The following is an 18,652-nucleotide window of genomic DNA, read 5'->3' as shown; positions in this document are numbered from 1 at the left end:
CCATAGAAGGTTGGTGGGCGTGGATTGAGGTGGGAATGGCCTCTGACTCGGCCTGCATGCGCAGTCATGGCTCTTCCAGGGTCAGTAGGTCCAAAGAACGTGCTCCCTCTGGCAAGAGGTTGAGATCCTTTGAGGGCACTTCCCGGGGGAAAATACCAAAAAAGGCTACATCATCTCACGCTGCGAAACCCTGTCTGAAGAGCACCGGTTGTCGTCGCCCTCCCCGTCAACGGCTAGTCTTTCTCACAGATGAGATGTGGCAGCTCAGCAGTAATTGTTGACCCAAGCTGCGAAGCATAAAACTTTGGCATCACGGACCACATCGACGACCTCATCCACCAAGGCAGTTACCCCGTCAACGACTTAGTCTACGAAGACTGGTCTTCCGTCAATGACTTTGATCTCGTCAACTACTTCGTCCACGAAGACTGCTACCTTATCGACAGGCTCGTCTACCAGTCACCGTTTCCACAACTGCTACTACCACTCCCAGAGTGGCCCTGCCATCTAGGCCTCCATCTGCACTGGCCGCGTCGGCGGCAGCACCACCATTACCTGCACCACAGGTAATGCCAGAACATTCTGGCTACAGCCAGGGCTCCATCAACACTTTCCTGCTATAAGCACAAGTGGAAGCGCTTTACAGTGTGGTGCAGTTCACAAAAAGATCTCTCTGCTGTGAGTCACAGCTCTGCACCTTCTGCCTTACCTCCACTTGCTTGCTAAGTCTGGACTCGTCCATGCGTCTATCAAGGTGCATCTGCCCGCCATATCCCGCTATACTCTGGCTTTTGGTAAGCTCTCCCTGTGGATTCATAGGCATGTGAAGGAGTTCAAGGGCCTCTTCAGGACGTCACTCCCTCCAACCCCTTCAACACCCAGTGAAGGCTCCAGCTGCAGCTTGGCATCTTAATGTGGTTTTATCAAAACAGATGGGCCCACCTTTTGAACCAATGTATCAAACTTCGTTAAAGTTTCTGTCTTGGAAGACAACATTCCTGGTCTCTATCACCTCGGCCAGGCGTGTTGGGGAAAGTCTGTCTCTCTCGTGTAAGCCTCTGTATTTGTCCTTTCACCTTTCCAAGGTGGTGCTGCGGTCCCATCGGTCCTTCATGCCTAAGGTCCTATCAGGTTTTCACTTGAACAAACATTTAGTCTTGCCAGTGTTCTTAACTAATCCGTCTTCACTCAAGGAAATGGCTTTACATTCTCTGGATGTTTTGCGTGCACAAGACCGCTTCGAAAGAATTCTCAGCTTTTTGTTGCTTTTGGACCTATGCACATGGGAATGCTATGTCTAAGGCTTGCATCTTCAGGTGGCTCTCTGTCTGGCCAACAGACCACTATCAGGCCAGCCGTAAACCCTCGCCACCAGAGACATTGCAACAACTAAAGCGTTTCTCTCTGGTGCTCCCCTGCTCGACATCTGCAGGGCTGCTACGTGCAGGTCTACCCACACCTTCACAAGATTCTACTGTGGCAACAGAGTTTCCAGGGAGGAGTCCAATCAGAGCTTCACAACCTATTTGCATGAGGTGAGTCTGTTCCAGGGGTGAGTGTATTGCTTCTGTGGAGCCTTGCCACCTCCCGTGCTTGTGTATGTGTACAGCTATATAATCGTATTCATGAGCATGTGAATCCATGTATGAACACATGCTGGAGAAGGAACAGGTTATGTACCTGTAACTCCTGTTCTCCAGCATGGGTCTTACATGTATTCACATGTGAACCCTTTCTTCTTCACCTGGCTTTATGGAAAGGGGCTTCCCCATCAAAAGCAACAATCTCTCAGGATTTATCACAAAGGTTATATCATTCAGCTGGGACTTCTTTCTGAGCTGCGAATTAGAAATATGCAGAGAAATAAACATACTCCTACGTCCCATCCCCATTTCCTCCATACTGTATGGGTGTCCCCATACGGGGACGGGACGCAGCCTTTTGCACTAAAAGAAATAGCACTTACCCTTTAAATGGATTTAATCTATGTGCAACGTTAGGCGTGTTGCGCACGCTAACCACGTCCTACGGTGCACACCTCTGTCCCCTTTTTTTTTCCGTGACGGGAGCGGCTGTCTTCTCCGCATCAGCAATCTATTTTGGATGCACACTTCCTAACTTCAAAATATTTGTACAAATTCCCCGGCAATTGGCGTCTCCCCCTTACCCCCCAGTTCCCTGGTGGGTGCATGTTGGTCTAGCCAGGTTTCAGTCGGTGTGTGTGTGTGTGTGGTGTGGTGTGGCGCTCTTTTCCCTGCGTCGGATACCCATTCACTCTGAGGGTTTAGGCCTGACCATAGGTGCGACTGGTGCGCTGCGCTGACTCTGCGTTCACTGAAGAACAGGTTGGCGAGGTGGAGAGAAATCTTCTCCAAGTCTCTGCCGGATCATCTCAAAATGTTTGCACACTTCAAATCTTGGGATAAGGTAAGTGATTGTTCAGTTTCTAAGGCACCTCAGAAAGGGGTTGTAAAAAGATCCTTGTTCCGATACTAGTCCGAAGGCTTGCGTGGCTACCGATGCTTGCACCGAGGGAATCCAAGGATCCTACTAGGCCTAGTACCGAAGGGGCGCAAAAGCTCTATTACCGGATGATTGTCTGAGAGCCCAGTTGGCTCTCAGGCCGTGACTTGACCAGACGGTGCACCATTGCACATGACTACCAGCGCTCCCGCTGAGGGCGTTCCGCCTCCCGAACTGGAATCCTAGGGCCGTAAGAGAACCGGTATAACTACAGAGGGCCAGTCAGAGCCTCCTCTTAAGAGTGGTACGCCGGGCACATCCTCCCCGCGCACTCAGTCAGACTCAGCGGCAACAGGTTCACAAAACGGCAGCGAGTAAAGAGTCTGCACAGCCATCTTTGCTGGACTCATCTCCATCTGAAAGAGCAGCAGAGCCTGCCAGGCTGTCGAAATGTGGTTCAAGGCTGGCTACAGAGCCGTTGGTCAGGGTTGGCTGGTCTACTGGCGAAGTTCCCTGGTGCACCTCATACCTTATTCCATCGAGTTCCATAAGGTATGCCGAACCGACATTGCTACATGGGCAGTCACGTCTATCTGGACTCCCATGGCGGAAGGGGCACGCGCCTCAGTACAAGCTTGGCAACCCTGTGAGGACAGTGTGATGAATCAGTCAGGATTCCTCCCAGAAACCTGTTCTGGGACTCTAATCATGTGGCCAGGGAATGTCAGCCGCTTCCTGATCCCGACCCTGGGGGTGGTGTACTGCGAGAGGATCACATTGAGGGGGGGGCAGACCATGGAGACTGGGAAACCCTCCCACCCCCTGTTTAACTTTCCCCATAATCCACACTTTTGATGGCTGTTTGCCAAATAGCAGAAGTTAAGAAAACTAACTTTGAGTCTACAAGTTCCATAATCCCATGTGTACTGGGACAAGGAAGAGGGCTGAAGAGGTATGTTGTAGCAGTAGTCAGGCAATTAAGCATAACCGCCCACACCTGAAGGAACCTGTGGGGCATAAAAGGCATAGCAGAAGCATGCTATCAGAAGGAGCTGGAACTGCGACTGGAGTGCGCACTGTGGTACTTTGCGCGAGCACTGCCGGCAACAGTAGCCAGTTTCCTATTCACTCGCGTTTAGTCGGAAGCAAGCTGAAGTTGTTCGTTGAAGTTATAATAAGGGAACAATCGAAAAGTAGCACTCATGTATATTGGGTAATCCCTTTTATTCGTCGCGTGCAGAGTAAACGCTGCAAAATACCATTGTTAAATCCTTAAAGACTGTAAACCTTATGAAGAAGTTGTTGCGTGTCGCTTATTATGAAGAGTAAACATTGCAAAGGCCATTGTTGAATATCTAACGTTGACAAGACCATTGTTAAAACCTTTAACCTTTGAAAACTACATTAAGAAGTAGTTGTGTGTGCCTAATTGTGCTTTCGAAAGGAAGACTGAACTCTATCCTTTACTTTCACGTGGGCATACATTTCCTAACCAAGAAGTTAAGCAGTTAAACAGTGCATCTACAATTGAAGAGAAGAGCAAGCATTGCCTAAGCCAAGTGTCTCCCCATTTTTCAGAGCTAAAAAGTAATCCAACTATTACTGTGAACCCTGCCCAAGATATAAGTGTTCAAGCGGGTAATCACTTTGGCTAACAGTTGGCAGAGAGGTGAAGGCAAAGTTGAGGAAGGGAAACTTGCTGTTGATGAACATTATTTGAAGTTGTTGTGGAAGACAGACAAGGGAGACAAAGAGGCCGCCCCTTTTGAAGAGAGATATTCAGAAGAAGAGTGGATTCCATGTGATAATGTCCCTGCAAAAATGTCGCCATACAAGAATGCCGCTGTTTTTTTGCAGTGATATTACCCCATGGAAACTGCGGGGGACACCCCTGCAACTCCCATATTTTTTTAAAGGGACCAGGGGTGGTCACTTCCACTCCCATTTACCCCATAAATTATCCCCATAAATAATGTTGCCTATGCCGTTTCCCGGCGACTATATGTATGGCAACCTTATTTATGGGGATGATATTGCCCAATACTGAAGAGTGCATTGCCTACTTGAATGTGTTGAAGTACTTGGAAGTGAATCTTGTTTTGAAGTCCAAATAACTGAAGCTGTGGTAGTAGTCCAAAGTACTGAAGCTGTGGTGGTATATCTGGTTGTCAGTAGATGCAACGTTTCAGTGGCATAGACGAAGTGGAGTACTATGAGACAAAGGAGACTGTTCTCATGATAAACTTAAGTAAAAGTGAAGTTGTTGAAGTAGAAGCAGAAGCACTGACAAATCATCCTGACAAATATACGAGCTGTGAATCCTAATACTGTAACTAATGACATACTAATTGTTAACCAAGAACTGTGTTTCACTGACAGTTGTTGAGGTTTCATTTCTTTAGAACTGTGGCAAGTCTTTCTTGAAAGCAGTGGCAAAGCATTGTGGCTGGGGGGAGTACTGGGTGCTGTTCTGAGGAAGTGGAAAGTCCATTTATCAAGGAGAATAGACTTGCTATTGTTGGAACTTTGGTTAACTAAACTTCAACTTGACATTGCAACATCAAGAACTGATTGGAGACTATTCTATCTTCAAGGATTTCCTTGTTTCTTTTTCTTTTTTAACATTGGGGTGAAGTTCATTTTGAATCCTGAGGGGTGAGGGGTGAGGACCATGTCGAAAGCCAACGGGTCGTGCCACCCTCCCGGCAAATTGACCAGTACACTGCCAGAATCGAGTGTTGCAATACTCGCCTGGGTATCTCCCACTGCAGGACCCACATCCATTCACCCAGTGGTGCCGGCTCTAGGACCACGCTATCGAAGTGGACCCATTGTTTCTTCGTGTTCAGGTCTAAATGGTCTACCATTATTCTCAGAAGGGCCGCCTTGTAATATTCCCCCAGATCTGGGAATTCCACTCCCCTCTTCCTTTGCCCACACCAATATTCTATATGCTACCTTAGGCCTGGCTCCCGCCCACAAGAAACGCAAAAGAGCCCTCTGGGCATTCGCCAAAAAAATGGGCCTGGGCCACAGAGGGGATCATTTGAAAAAGAAACAGTTGGGGAGGATTGTCCGCTTTATGCAGTTTAATCGTGCATCCATGAAAGCCTGAGTCACCCCCACTGCCGTAAGTCTACTCTTATTCTACCCCAGAGCGGGAGATCAGGTCTTCAGGCTGCTTTATTTTCACCCCAAGGTGTCAAAATCCTTCCTGTTGTGTCCCCAAACCCAATAAGTGTACTTATCCACTCCTTGTCCTCCTGACTCCATTTCCCCACTAGAAACGCCATCGTCTTGTCCAGGTTGACACTGAACCCTGATAAGTCCCCATACTCCCTCAACCCCTGTAACAGGGCTGGCACTGAGGCTCGTGGCTTTGTAAAATAGAGTAGTGCATTATCTGTGAATAGACTTGTCTTGTACTCTTGCCCCCCTATTGTTACCCCTGCTATTTCCCTGCAGCCTCTCAGCGTGATTGCCTGAGGCATATAATAACGGTGAAAACGGGACACCCGTGCATGGTCCCTCTGCATAATCCTATTTTCCTGGACGTCTCTCCGTTCACCACCACCCTCCCCTTTGGGGCAGAGTACAAGGCCGAGATCCACCCCATTCATCGTTCCCCTATGCCCACTTCTTCTTGCACCCCTTTCATAAAGGCACATCAAACCCTGTCAAATGCCTTCTCTGTGTCCAGGGAAAGGACCAAGGCCCCTCTCTCCTCACCCCCGTGTCATTCACAATATGTAGGGTTTTCCTCAAATTGTCAGAGCCTTGCCTGTTTCGGATGAATCCAGTCTGATTTGGGTGCACCAGACGTGAGAGATATATCTCCAAACGGGAGGCTAAGATCCTGGTAAATATTTTCACATCTATGTTTAACAACGAGATGGGCCTATCATTTGATCCTTACCCTGCTTGGGAATCACTGATATAAGCGCTTCCAGGAATGTAGAGGGGATATCCACTGCCCTCCGGATTGAGTTAAAGACCTTCGCCAAGGGTCTTGCCAGGACTTCTTGAAGCTGTTTATAGAACCCAGCCATATACCCATCTTCCCCGGGCACCTTACCTGGCTTTAGGTGACTTATTGCCTGCCTGACTTCTTCCCACATTATGCCGGCCTCCAGCAACATTCTTTCCTCGCTTGTCAGCCACGGAATAGCTAGCCTTCCCAGATACTTTTCCACCTCCCGCTCTCCAGGCACATCTGGCTGGGAATATAATTGTTCATAATAGTCTGCGAAGCAATCGGGGATGTTTCCTGAGGGGCCAATCCCCTCCCCACGTTCATCCTTTAAACAGCGAGCCCTCCGCGCCACCCTGCATTCCCGGATCCTATTTGCCAGCAGCGCTCCCAGCTTGTCCCCTCTCTCAAATAACCGCTGTTTGGCTACTGCATCCTTTTCACCACCTCACCCATCAGGAGGGAATGCAGTTACTGCCTTTTGTCTCGCATTGCCCCCTATAACCGCTCTGTCAGCTCCTGGCCTAGTTTCGTTCTCATATCCCTCAGCTCCTCCGTGATCCTTCCCTCTATCAGTTTTCTCTCCCTCTTCTTGCGGGCCCCTTCTGCAATCAATAGGCTTGTACAGTTGCCTTAGACACCTCGCATACCATCTTCTCGTGTACTTCCCCTGTGTCATCAATTTCAAAATATTGTTTGATCTCTTTTCTCAGGAAGTCAGGAAATAGTCTCGAAGGAGACCATTGTTACATCGCCAACGTGAGGTGCCCTTCCTGCCTCCCTCTACCCACTATTCAGCTGAGACCAATCTCGTGGTCCGACCACATCACCACTTTTATCTGTGGCCCCAATACCATGGCCTCCTATTCTCCGGGACCCAACTGGAGGTCAAGTCTGGTGTATTTTTGGTGTGGAGGTGAGAAGAAAGTAAACCCTCCCGCCTTCGGGAACCTGGTCCTCCACAGATCTATCCTAAAGTGGTCCTGCAACAGCTGGGAAAATGTTTTGTTCCCTCCCCCTCGTCTTGACCTTATCGCCCTTCACTGACCACCAGTCCGCCGCCAGATCTACAATCAAATTAAAGTCCCCCGCTACCATTATCATGCCCTCTCCCCACTCCTCTTGCACCAGGAACACCTTCCGAAGAAAGACCCGCTGATTCACTAAACTTCAACTTGACATTGCAACATCAAGAACTGATTGGAGACTATTCTATCTTCAAGGATTTCCTTGTTTCTTTTTCTTTTTTAACATTGGGGTGAAGTTCATTTTGAATCCTGGGGAAGGGTACTCGCCCAGGGTATTGAGAGGTTATCAAGAAACAATGTTGTTGATGCTATTTGAATTGCCATATATTTCCTTTGTATTTAATGCTTAGTGTGAGGGCCAGACATCTTGTGTTAGTGTTTCCCTTTAGTTTTGGTTAGACAGGGAAATCCTCAGCAGAGTAGGGATAGTCAGGTATTTTATTTTATTTATACTTTAATAAAATGTCATGTTTTGAACAATCATCAAACAGTTGTCCGCCTCGTATGCCTGACCCCTCACAACAGGTTCTTTGATAGATTCCTGCAATTAATGAAGTCACCTCAGATGTCTGGGATCCTGAAGAGACTCATCAAGGAGGTTCTTGCTCGGGAGCTTCAGCAGAGGGCTGTCTGGGCAACAGGCTCCTCTCCCTTTGCCCATGATACCAATGCCTCAACCACCTCTACCTCATCCTCCACCGCCCCTGCCCCTGCAGCTGCTCTTCATGCACCCCAGGCTCCACCCGCGCTGGACAGCGGGCCCAGGGACTTAGCACCTAGTTAGGACATTCATGACCAGCCATGTTTGTCCGAAAAAGGGCAGGACACGGATGATGATGAGGATGACTCCGATGTCCATACTTTAGCTAAAGAATTTCATGAGAGGATACAGGGATTGGCAGAGTTCTCAGTAGGATAGCTCAGCATCAACGTGCTCGCCTTGGAAAAAAGACAACACAGAGAAACACTGGTTAGATCCCCGGGTCCACGCTTCGAAACCTCTGGGTATTAAGCTTGTTATAAATAACCAATCATATCATATACCACTGCCTCCTCAGGAGCAACCAGAGGCAAGAGTATTGGTGGAGGTTTTGGTGCTGCAAACGTCATCCAGGTCTGGCGTCCCCCTTCAAAAGTACGCTCTGGATGTTGCTAAAAAGCTACAGGCCAAACCGTATTCATTGGGAGAAAGCTAGTTGCCAGGTATAGACAACTAGGCATCGAGGGGGCGCTGCTTGCATCTCACCCACTGCCCCATTTTGTTGTGGCTGCAGCTTTGCTATTCTTTTGAAAATTTAAGTTGTATTGCCATTTTTCAAACATCAATCTTTTCACCATCGTGAACAACATTTAACTCCAGAAATCCTCCCTTCCGACCCACCCTCCTGCACGCATTATCAATATTTTTCACACCACCTCCGTCGCAACTAGTGGTGTCCTCCTATTCCCCCTCCTATTTTCCCAGAACAGGTTAGCAGCCATATTTGTTAAAGAAAGACAACCACATCGCTTCAATGTTCGTCCAGTAGATGTCAAGTATTACATATTATAGATGAATTTCGCCTTCGGCACCCACTCCCTCTCGTCGGGCACATTCCCTCTTTTCCAGTGTTGTCATATAACTCCTTGCTGCGACCAACAAGGTTCGGATCATATGACCCTCCTCCCCCATATCCTCCTCCCTCTCCCGGACCCCAAACAACAAGCTGGGTTCCATTGGCCTGCTAACCCCATCCAAATACTTCAGCGATTCCAACACGTCCTCCCAGTACGCCTGTATACGTGGTCGGCTCCACCACATATGATAATAATCACTGTTTACCTGTCTACATTGCTAACATGCGTCCACCCCTGAATACATCTTCGCTAGGATTGCCGGTGCATAATGCAACCTATGTATTAATTTGAATGCCTGCATTAGATATTGCAGGAACGTGGATGTCTTTACCCTCCTGTATATTGTGACCCACAGTTGATTGGTTAGGTCAATCCCCAGGTCCGTAGCCCATTTTACGTGTTTTGCTAATTTTCCAACTGGATCACCCCTCACCAATTCCCCATATATCTGGGATATCCGCCCCTTTGGATCCCTTGCCTGCAACAGCACCTTCTCAAAGGGAGTGAACTCCCAGCATAGGTTTTCTCCCCAGTTCGGCCTGAGCAAAACCCCCTTAAACTGCAGGTACCTGAAGGGCGATAAGCCCCTTGCCCACAGGCAGTCGTCCGGACGAGTTAATAATAATAATTTCGCATTTATATAGCGCTACGAACCCGCAGATATCTGCGTGTTGCTTATTATTACCCACGGTGTGTGGTGCTCATTTATCGACTTCGGAAGGATGAAAGGCTGAGTTTGACCCTGCCAGGATTCGAACCTGCGTTAGCAAGCTCTGCACAGATGTCAAAGCGAGCGTTCTACTCGCTGTGCCACTTGACCGGCACAGCAAGTAGAGCACTCGCTAGACCTGAACTTGCCCTCCTCCCATAACTGCCCCCCCTTGACATTCCTGCCTCATTCCACGACTGAAACTGCTGAGGTTCTACAATGGCATTTCGCAGTGATGGTGCCCAGATGCAGCTGAGGGGTGAGGACCATGTCGAAAGCCAACGGGTCGTGCCACCCTCCCGGCAAATTGACCAGTACACTGCCAGAATCGAGTGTTGCAATACTCGCCTGGGTATCTCCCACTGCAGGACCCACATCCATTCACCCAGTGGTGCCGGCTCTAGGACCACGCTATCGAAGTGGACCCATTGTTTCTTCGTGTTCAGGTCTAAATGGTCTACCATTATTCTCAGAAGGGCCGCCTTGTAATATTCCCCCAGATCTGGGAATTCCACTCCCCTCTTCCTTTGCCAACACCAATATTCTATATGCTACCTTAGGCCTGGCTCCCGCCCACAAGAAACGCAAAAGAGCCCTCTGGGCATTCGCCAAAAAAATGGGCCTGGGCCACAGAGGGGATCATTTGAAAAAGAAACAGTTGGGGAGGATTGTCCGCTTTATGCAGTTTAATCGTGCATCCATGAAAGCCTGAGTCACCCCCACTGCCGTAAGTCTACTCTTATTCTACCCCAGAGCGGGAGATCAGGTCTTCAGGCTGCTTTATTTTCACCCCAAGGTGTCAAAATCCTTCCTGTTGTGTCCCCAAACCCAATAAGTGTACTTATCCACTCCTTGTCCTCCTGACTCCATTTCCCCACTAGAAACGCCATCGTCTTGTCCAGGTTGACACTGAACCCTGATAAGTCCCCATACTCCCTCAACCCCTGTAACAGGGCTGGCACTGAGGCTCGTGGCTTTGTAAAATAGAGTAGTGCATTATCTGTGAATAGACTTGTCTTGTACTCTTGCCCCCCTATTGTTACCCCTGCTATTTCCGTGCAGCCTCTCAGCGTGATTGCCTGAGGCATATAATAACGGTGAAAACGGGACACCCGTGCATGGTCCCTCTGCATAATCCTATTTTCCTGGACGTCTCTCCGTTCACCACCACCCTCCCCTTTGGGGCAGAGTACAAGGCCGAGATCCACCCCATTCATCGTTCCCCTATGCCCACTTCTTCTTGCACCCCTTTCATAAAGGCACATCAAACCCTGTCAAATGCCTTCTCTGTGTCCAGGGAAAGGACCAAGGCCCCTCTCTCCTCACCCCCGTGTCATTCACAATATGTAGGGTTTTCCTCAAATTGTCAGAGCCTTGCCTGTTTCGGATGAATCCAGTCTGATTTGGGTGCACCAGACGTGAGAGATATATCTCCAAACGGGAGGCTAAGATCCTCGTAAATATTTTCACATCTATGTTTAACAACGAGATGGGCCTATCATTTGATCCTTACCCTGCTTGGGAATCACTGATATAAGCGCTTCCAGGAATGTAGAGGGGATATCCACTGCCCTCCGGATTGAGTTAAAGACCTTCGCCAAGGGTCTTGCCAGGACTTCTTGAAGCTGTTTATAGAACCCAGCCATATACCCATCTTCCCCGGGCACCTTACCTGGCTTTAGGTGACTTATTGCCTGCCTGACTTCTTCCCACATTATGCCGGCCTCCAGCAACATTCTTTCCTCGCTTGTCAGCCACGGAATAGCTAGCCTTCCCAGATACTTTTCCACCTCCCGCTCTCCAGGCACATCTGGCTGGGAATATAATTGTTCATAATAGTCTGCGAAGCAATCGGGGATGTTTCCTGAGGGGCCAATCCCCTCCCCACGTTCATCCTTTAAACAGCGAGCCCTCCGCGCCACCCTGCATTCCCGGATCCTATTTGCCAGCAGCGCTCCCAGCTTGTCCCCTCTCTCAAATAACCGCTGTTTGGCTACTGCATCCTTGTCACCACCTCACCCATCAGGAGGGAATGCAGTTACTGCCTTTTGTCTCGCATTGCCCCCTATAACCGCTCTGTCAGCTCCTGGCCTAGTTTCGTTCTCATATCCCTCAGCTCCTCCGTGATCCTTCCCTCTATCAGTTTTCTCTCCCTCTTCTTGCGGGCCCCTTCTGCAATCAATAGGCTTGTACAGTTGCCTTAGACACCTCGCATACCATCTTCTCGTGTACTTCCCCTGTGTCATCAATTTCAAAATATTGTTTGATCTCTTTTCTCAGGAAGTCAGGAAATAGTCTCGAAGGAGACCATTGTTACATCGCCAACGTGAGGTGCCCTTCCTGCCTCCCTCTACCCACTATTCAGCTGAGACCAATCTCGTGGTCCGACCACATCACCACTTTTATCTGTGGCCCCAATACCATGGCCTCCTATTCTCCGGGACCCAACTGGAGGTCAAGTCTGGTGTATTTTTGGTGTGGAGGTGAGAAGAAAGTAAACCCTCCCGCCTTCGGGAACCTGGTCCTCCACAGATCTATCCTAAAGTGGTCCTGCAACAGCTGGGAAAATGTTTTGTTCCCTCCCCCTCGTCTTGACCTTATCGCCCTTCACTGACCACCAGTCCGCCGCCAGATCTACAATCAAATTAAAGTCCCCCGCTACCATTATCATGCCCTCTCCCCACTCCTCTTGCACCAGGAACACCTTCCGAAGAAAGACCCGCTGATTCACGGTTGGCGCATATATAGATGCAATGGTAACCCATCTCCCATCCAGGCGCCCTTTCACTGCCACAAACCTACCACCAAACCCTTGCCGCACCTGATCCTCCCAAAGTTGCATGGCACTCGACAAGCCTATCCCAACTCCCTCCTTTTTACTTGTCTTATGTTAGGCCCAGTATGTCTGCCCACCCCCCAGCCCTTTCACCACACGCTCCCTCCCCTGTCTGAAATGTGTTTCCTGCAAGCAAAGTGCCGCTACTCTACTCTTGTGAAGCATATTCACAGTGAGGGACATTTTGTTGGGGTAATTCAGTCCCTTCACATTAAGCGTTTCTACCTTCCAGCTAGCCATCTCCCCACCATTGTAACCTAGATCTTTCCCTGTCCTTGGTCTGACCTACTCCAATATTCAGTTGTGATGGTATAAAGCATGCAGCCCTCCTCCCCCATCCCCATTCTGCCTCCCCTCCCCACCTTCAGCATTATAAGCATTACTTTTTCTCCCCATGCCCTTCCTTCCCTCCCCCCCGACCCCTCCGCTTCCTTTTTGTGGCATTCGGCTGTCCCGTAACAAGAATCTCAGGCCACTTAGCCGGGCCAACAGGGTACCGCCCCGTGCCCGTATCCTTCTAACTCCCTTACCCTTCCTGCCCATCTGTGGTGACCCGGCTACGGCCACCCGCCCTTTCATTTTCGCGGTTCACCCTTAAGTGCCCTTCCTTCCTCCCCCTTAATCGTCAGGTCCCCCCTGTTAGAGGTATTTTGGCAGTATTTTTGGTTCGTGGAATTTTTGGTATTTTGTGGTACAGTGGTGAGCCTAACTTCAGAGTAACGCCAAATAATTGTTCTTATACCGGGGTCACTAACGGTAAGCAAAGACTGGACTTAGTACACTCTAAATGATTAATTTATGCCCTTGCAGTATTTTATTTACAATACCATGTAAAGCCCTTTTGGCAGTATCTCGTAGTACATTGACCATGTAAACCAAACATGATAATTCATTCCAGCCTCTTAGAAGAACACGATTTACAGCGACTATCTTTGCTTTGCATTTTACCACATGTGATACAGTGAAATACCGCCTGCGGTAAAATGCAATTACCATTTCATCTGCATGATAACACAAGAAACCAGGGCACATAGATAAATGCCAGAGCTGACTTGTTTCTTTGCAAGCAATTTATAGGTAATTGAGATTCATGAGTAAAATAAAACCGCACATGTAATGCACTAAAGAGATATGTGCCTTTGTTCACCTGCCCATGCTGAATTCACACTCTGTTAGAATAATACAATGTGTTTACAATTCCAGCAGCAATATTTAGCACACGTTTTGCTCTCTCCCACCCCAGGCGATGATCCCTCCATAAGTTCAGAGAATTACTGTAGCTCTCTCTCCCACCTCTCACTTGGCAAAGAACATTACGCAACGACCTTGAGCCACTTCGCTCTGGAAGCGATAACTTCTATTCTTTGCAATTATTATTTTTGACAACGAATGCTGCATCAGGAAATACACTTCACTTCAGTATAATGGGGAATGAACCGACTTTGGGATGCCTGATATGTAGAAACCCATGCAAAATTGATATCTTGCAGGTAGGGGTAGATTTGATTCCCCTTTTGCGGGGTGGTGGTGCTGGTGATGGCGCGGGAGGCCGGACGTGAAGATGGCTCACTGCATCCTCGTCCCCTGACGCTCTGGTGATGCTTGTGTGCCTGTAGGGGACATAGGGAATGGCATTATGGCACATTCCCCCTCATGTTTTGGCATACATGACAGTTAATTGGATGTTGGACTGATGTTACAGGCCTGGTATGCTTACGTCTTGTTATGGTTTGCCAACAATGGGGTCATGTGCTGGAGGGGGGGGCACTTGGGAGATTGCAATTGGATGTGGTGGCATGGCAGGGGTACATTGGTGGCATAGCTGTTGCTTGACTTGCATGCATCTGATCCCCATGACCTACTTAACTGGTACACATTATGATTGGGGTGTGGGGGCTATGGTACTTGTCACTGCTGTGCCCCCACCATGGCTGTGTTGTGCATGGCGCTTGAATGTGTCCCTTGGATGTCCACCCTATTGCTCTGGCTCACAGGGGTGGCCTTGGTGCACTGGCACATTGGTGATGACGTAGGTTCCTGCAGTGGCTCCCATGCACTGCCCCCAGTCGCAGTGCCCGGCTCAAGGGTAGTTCTACTGGAGATGCTGTGCTGGGCTGTTAGATTTGGATTGGGGGGGGTGTACTCACCTTCAGCCTCCTGGGTGCCCACCTCGACTTCTCCAACTCCCTCAATCCCCTCCATATTGATGACAGCTATATTTTTCCTCCCAGGGTGTCGGGTCCAGTACAGGTGGAGAGCCTCCCCCTGTGGCCATGCTGTCCTAGCGATGGTGGGACAGGATTCCCCGGACCCGCAGGTCATTCCAACGCATGCAGCAGTCTTCCCTGTCCCGGGGGACGCGTCTGACTGCCGACACCTTCTGGCTCACCGCCTGCTAGATCTGGATGAGGCGCTGGGAGGATGTCTTCTTCTGCCTGGCTCCATATAGCTCTGCATGGTGGGCCACAACCTCATCCACCAGGACAATGAGTTCAGCATCAGTGAACTTCGGTTTTCTCAGACGATCTTGGGCTGCCTTGCCCTCTCCTGAGACATGTTGGATGGTCTGGAGGTGTGGATGGCTACCAGGGGCTCTGATATTGAATGTGTGGGGGGGGTGGCGCAAGTACTAGAGGCTGCAATTGCTCCCCTGTCGGATACACCCTCCAGCCCATCACCTAATACTGATGGAGGTGCGTTTACCTCCTTGGTGGGAAAAGGGGAGGTGGGTTTGGAGAAAAAGGCGCGCTGCTGCTTTCATAGTCTTGTGCTTATTGAACTTCTAGCAATCACAAACTTGCTCCTGTCCCTAGTGGAAGCTACTGGAACGAACACTGTCTGAAAGCCATCTGAAAACGGGAGCACTATGCAATCACAGGGGGGTGACAAAAGTGTGCAGACTAACCATAAGGACCCAGGGGCAGTCAGACCGTTGATACAAGCCCGCTGTATTGAAGCCATGGAGCAAAACCAGCGAGAAAATGAGCCCCGTAAGGAGGATAGAGAGAATTCCAACAGGATCAATGCATGTAGGGTTAAAGGGCCCCTTATAACTTAATACCACTGGGCCCCATACCCAAAGGCCCTCTATATCCAGCTACCCCCTCGTTCAGCAAACCAAACTTGTAGCCTGCAAGGGAATGGAACCCCTAGGGCCAATAGGCCATTGGTGAACGCAACTAATAAAACCCATGTACAGGACCAAGAGACCTCAAATTCATCTGGTACTCCTATTAAGGCCCACAGGGGCTTTTGTATCCCGGACCATAGTTCTGCATGGCGTACCCAAACTGGTTACAAGGCGATAGGAACCAAGGGAAGCATTACGGAACAAATGTCTTCATTGGCTTTGTGGGGTGAGAGGCTGCCACCTTTTACACAGGGAACAAATCATAGATTGCACTAGGATTTCTTATGCGGAAGAGCATATCCCGGACTCAGTTGAGATATGGTTTTGTGACTCTGTGACCAGGGGTATCCTGAACTTTATTCATCTGGCTAATTCCTCTGTAAACAATCATATTGTTGTGAGTCGACATTTTAGGGGACCAAAATCATCGGGAAGCGTATTGACTGGATCGAATGCGGCACCTCTGGGGGCAAGGTCTGTTAGGCCTCTTCTATATATGGCCGATACTGGTATGAAGGTTTTCACTTAGTTTATGAACTCATTATATTGTGTAAATATAGCATTTGGTCGTCAAGAACACCCAGTCTCACTTTTTGTACTGAATAAATTGTTTGCTTTGTTGTGAAACTTTTATGGCGCACTGCCGAAATAAAGTTATGTGATGATGATGATATTGAATGGATTGTGATTTCTAAAATGGCTGCTGCAGTGCTTCCTGCTCTGGCAGTGACGCATTTCTTGCTGGCGCTAATAGCGCACACAAATTGCACCAGCGGTAGCGCTGTTAGCACTGGGTTATCGGGCAGTAGCCCGCTTGCCAGCGCTGTTTCCGTCGGGCGCCTTTAGCGTTACTGCCAGGGCCATGTGCACGTGCCTGCATACTTGCGATGAAGCGCTATTTCCGCCACGTCTCCCGGCGGTAACGCTATTTCCGCTCGGCGAAAATAGTGCCTGCAAAGTGTGTTTGAGTTGTGATTTTACTGTGCATTTCATTATTCACTTTTGTTTGTTCTTGGTCCTAATAAATTGTATATTTTCATATACTGCGGTCTAAGGGTAATTCTTGGTGTCTTGTGTGTGCTCATCAAAGACCTCAGATCACCCCTACTCCTCCTGTGACTTAGCCTTGACTGCTCTCCAAGCTACCTTGAATTGGTCTGGCTATCTTCCCATAAGTGTTCCCTGTTTTAATTCTAACACAGTCAATCCAAATTTATCACAACCAACTTAGAATAGTACTTTCCTAGGCTCCTAACGAAGAAAGAGGAAGTCACAGCTGAGGGAAAGGAATGCGTTTGCTGCAGAAACTGTTGGCTAGTGCTTGTTTTACGATGGTTTATTTTCTGTTCATGGCTGCACTTCGTAGAAACCACATGGGAAATAAAGTACTTTCATGAAGTTAGTTTTATGCTGCTCGAAGTTAAATGAAGAAGAAAGCATAATACGAAGCCGCCAGTCTTGACATAGGATCTAAAAATGTAATTGAACACAACCGTCCAGAATTGCATGCTAGCCTATTTGTATCATTGGATCCCAACACCTTTATTTTCATTGTGTTCTTCTTCCTCAATGTATTTCCTTTGTTTAAAGAATACAGATTTGATTTGATGTTCCAATGATGTTAACAAAGATGTTTCAAGTGGGTTAGGTTGTTGGTGAATGCTCTGCAGGGGCCACAAATAATACTACAGGTAATTATGTTGATACATATATAGTATCTGCTGAACATTTTTAACTCATTTTTGTATCTTTTATTTAGCACGATTTCTTGCTTGGGGTCATCCGTAGATCACTGACTGCATGTCCATGTTTAAAAAATATGTATTCACTTTGACTTAAACCTCTGAGTTTGATTTATGCATTTTTTACAATAACCTTAACACCGCCCATCTTCTCTTGTTTCTTGTGTAGGTTCAGAGATGTGTCAGTCCGAATAAGCACAGACAGGCAGCAAGTTCAAGCACAAGCTTCATAGGCCTCGACAGAAGATGATAAATATTTTAAAAGAAATTTTATGCAAAAGCTGAGCATCAGCAAAAGCAGATATTTAAAGAACCTGACATTTATATTAAAAAGTTAACCTATGTTAAATCCTATGTACGTAAACATGCTTGGTGAGCAAGGGAAGCATGTCGTTAGTGTCCAGTTTCTTCATTCAATACAAACCAAAAAGAATGTAGATATGTTTGTATATTTAAAATCGAGTATGGCAGCAGAATTAGTTTTATACCATACTAGTCGGAAGTACATTTTCATGAAATATTAAAAAAAGAACATGGTCCAACCTCTGTCTGTGATTCTATTCATTTACTGCTTGCTGTGTAGTTTCTTGTAGGTATTTCATTGAATCACGTGGAAAATTATCCTGTGACTGGGTTTATTTAATAGCCTTACATTCAGTAGAGAAACCAGCTAAATCGCTGTGCTATCTCCGAGATCTGTTTTCCAAGAGTATCAGCCCCACATAATACACCAATTAATTGTAAAACATGGATAATGCGTGTGTGAAGACCCCAATAGCTTACAGTACAAGCAGGTTAAAACACAGAATGTCTATACACAGAAGGGAAAAATAACACTACAGTCCAGAAGGTTAAAGTAGGTCTTGCATTACTTTCTGAACTTCAGGGGACCATACTTGTTTTCAACTACTGGGGGGGTGGAGAAGGTGTTCTAAAATGCATGCATTAGTTTGTGCTCACTCTTGTTTGCCATCTTGACTCCATTGAACCTCTGATACACAATAGCTGTGGGTAAATACTGTGGCCCTGAAAATGGCTGCTAGTGGTTGTCATAATGCCCCAAAGTCTTGTGAGATGTTCAAAGCCTTGCGGTTGTACCGCAGTTTGTTCTGTGGAAATAGGTGGGACCTCCCTGTGCCTTTCAACTGTTTACTGCT

The 18,652-nt window shown here is 48.0% G+C and overlaps 1 protein-coding gene across 5 annotated transcripts in view; it reads left to right on the top strand.

The window, feature by feature from the left end:
* Nucleotides 1-18,037, top strand: part of C5PH7orf57 (chromosome 5p C7orf57 homolog) — a 709,483-nt gene extending 691,446 nt beyond the window's left edge. For all 5 annotated transcript variants that reach the window (XM_069613329.1, XM_069613326.1, XM_069613325.1 and 2 more), the window contains one exon: nucleotides 17,665-18,037. In XM_069613329.1, coding sequence (XP_069469430.1) covers nucleotides 17,665-17,690 — 26 coding nt within the window. In that variant the 3' untranslated portion in view covers nucleotides 17,691-18,037. The remainder of the gene's footprint in view (nucleotides 1-17,664) is intronic.
* The last annotated feature ends 615 nt before the right edge of the window (nucleotides 18,038-18,652 follow it).

Source organism: Ambystoma mexicanum, chromosome 5p (genome assembly GCF_040938575.1).
Source record: "Ambystoma mexicanum isolate Mex_15411 chromosome 5p, UKY_AmexF1_1, whole genome shotgun sequence".
Classification (NCBI taxonomy): domain Eukaryota; kingdom Metazoa; phylum Chordata; class Amphibia; order Caudata; family Ambystomatidae; genus Ambystoma; species Ambystoma mexicanum.
The sequence above is the reverse complement of the archived record's forward strand: the minus strand, read 5'-3'. Positions and strand labels throughout refer to the sequence as shown.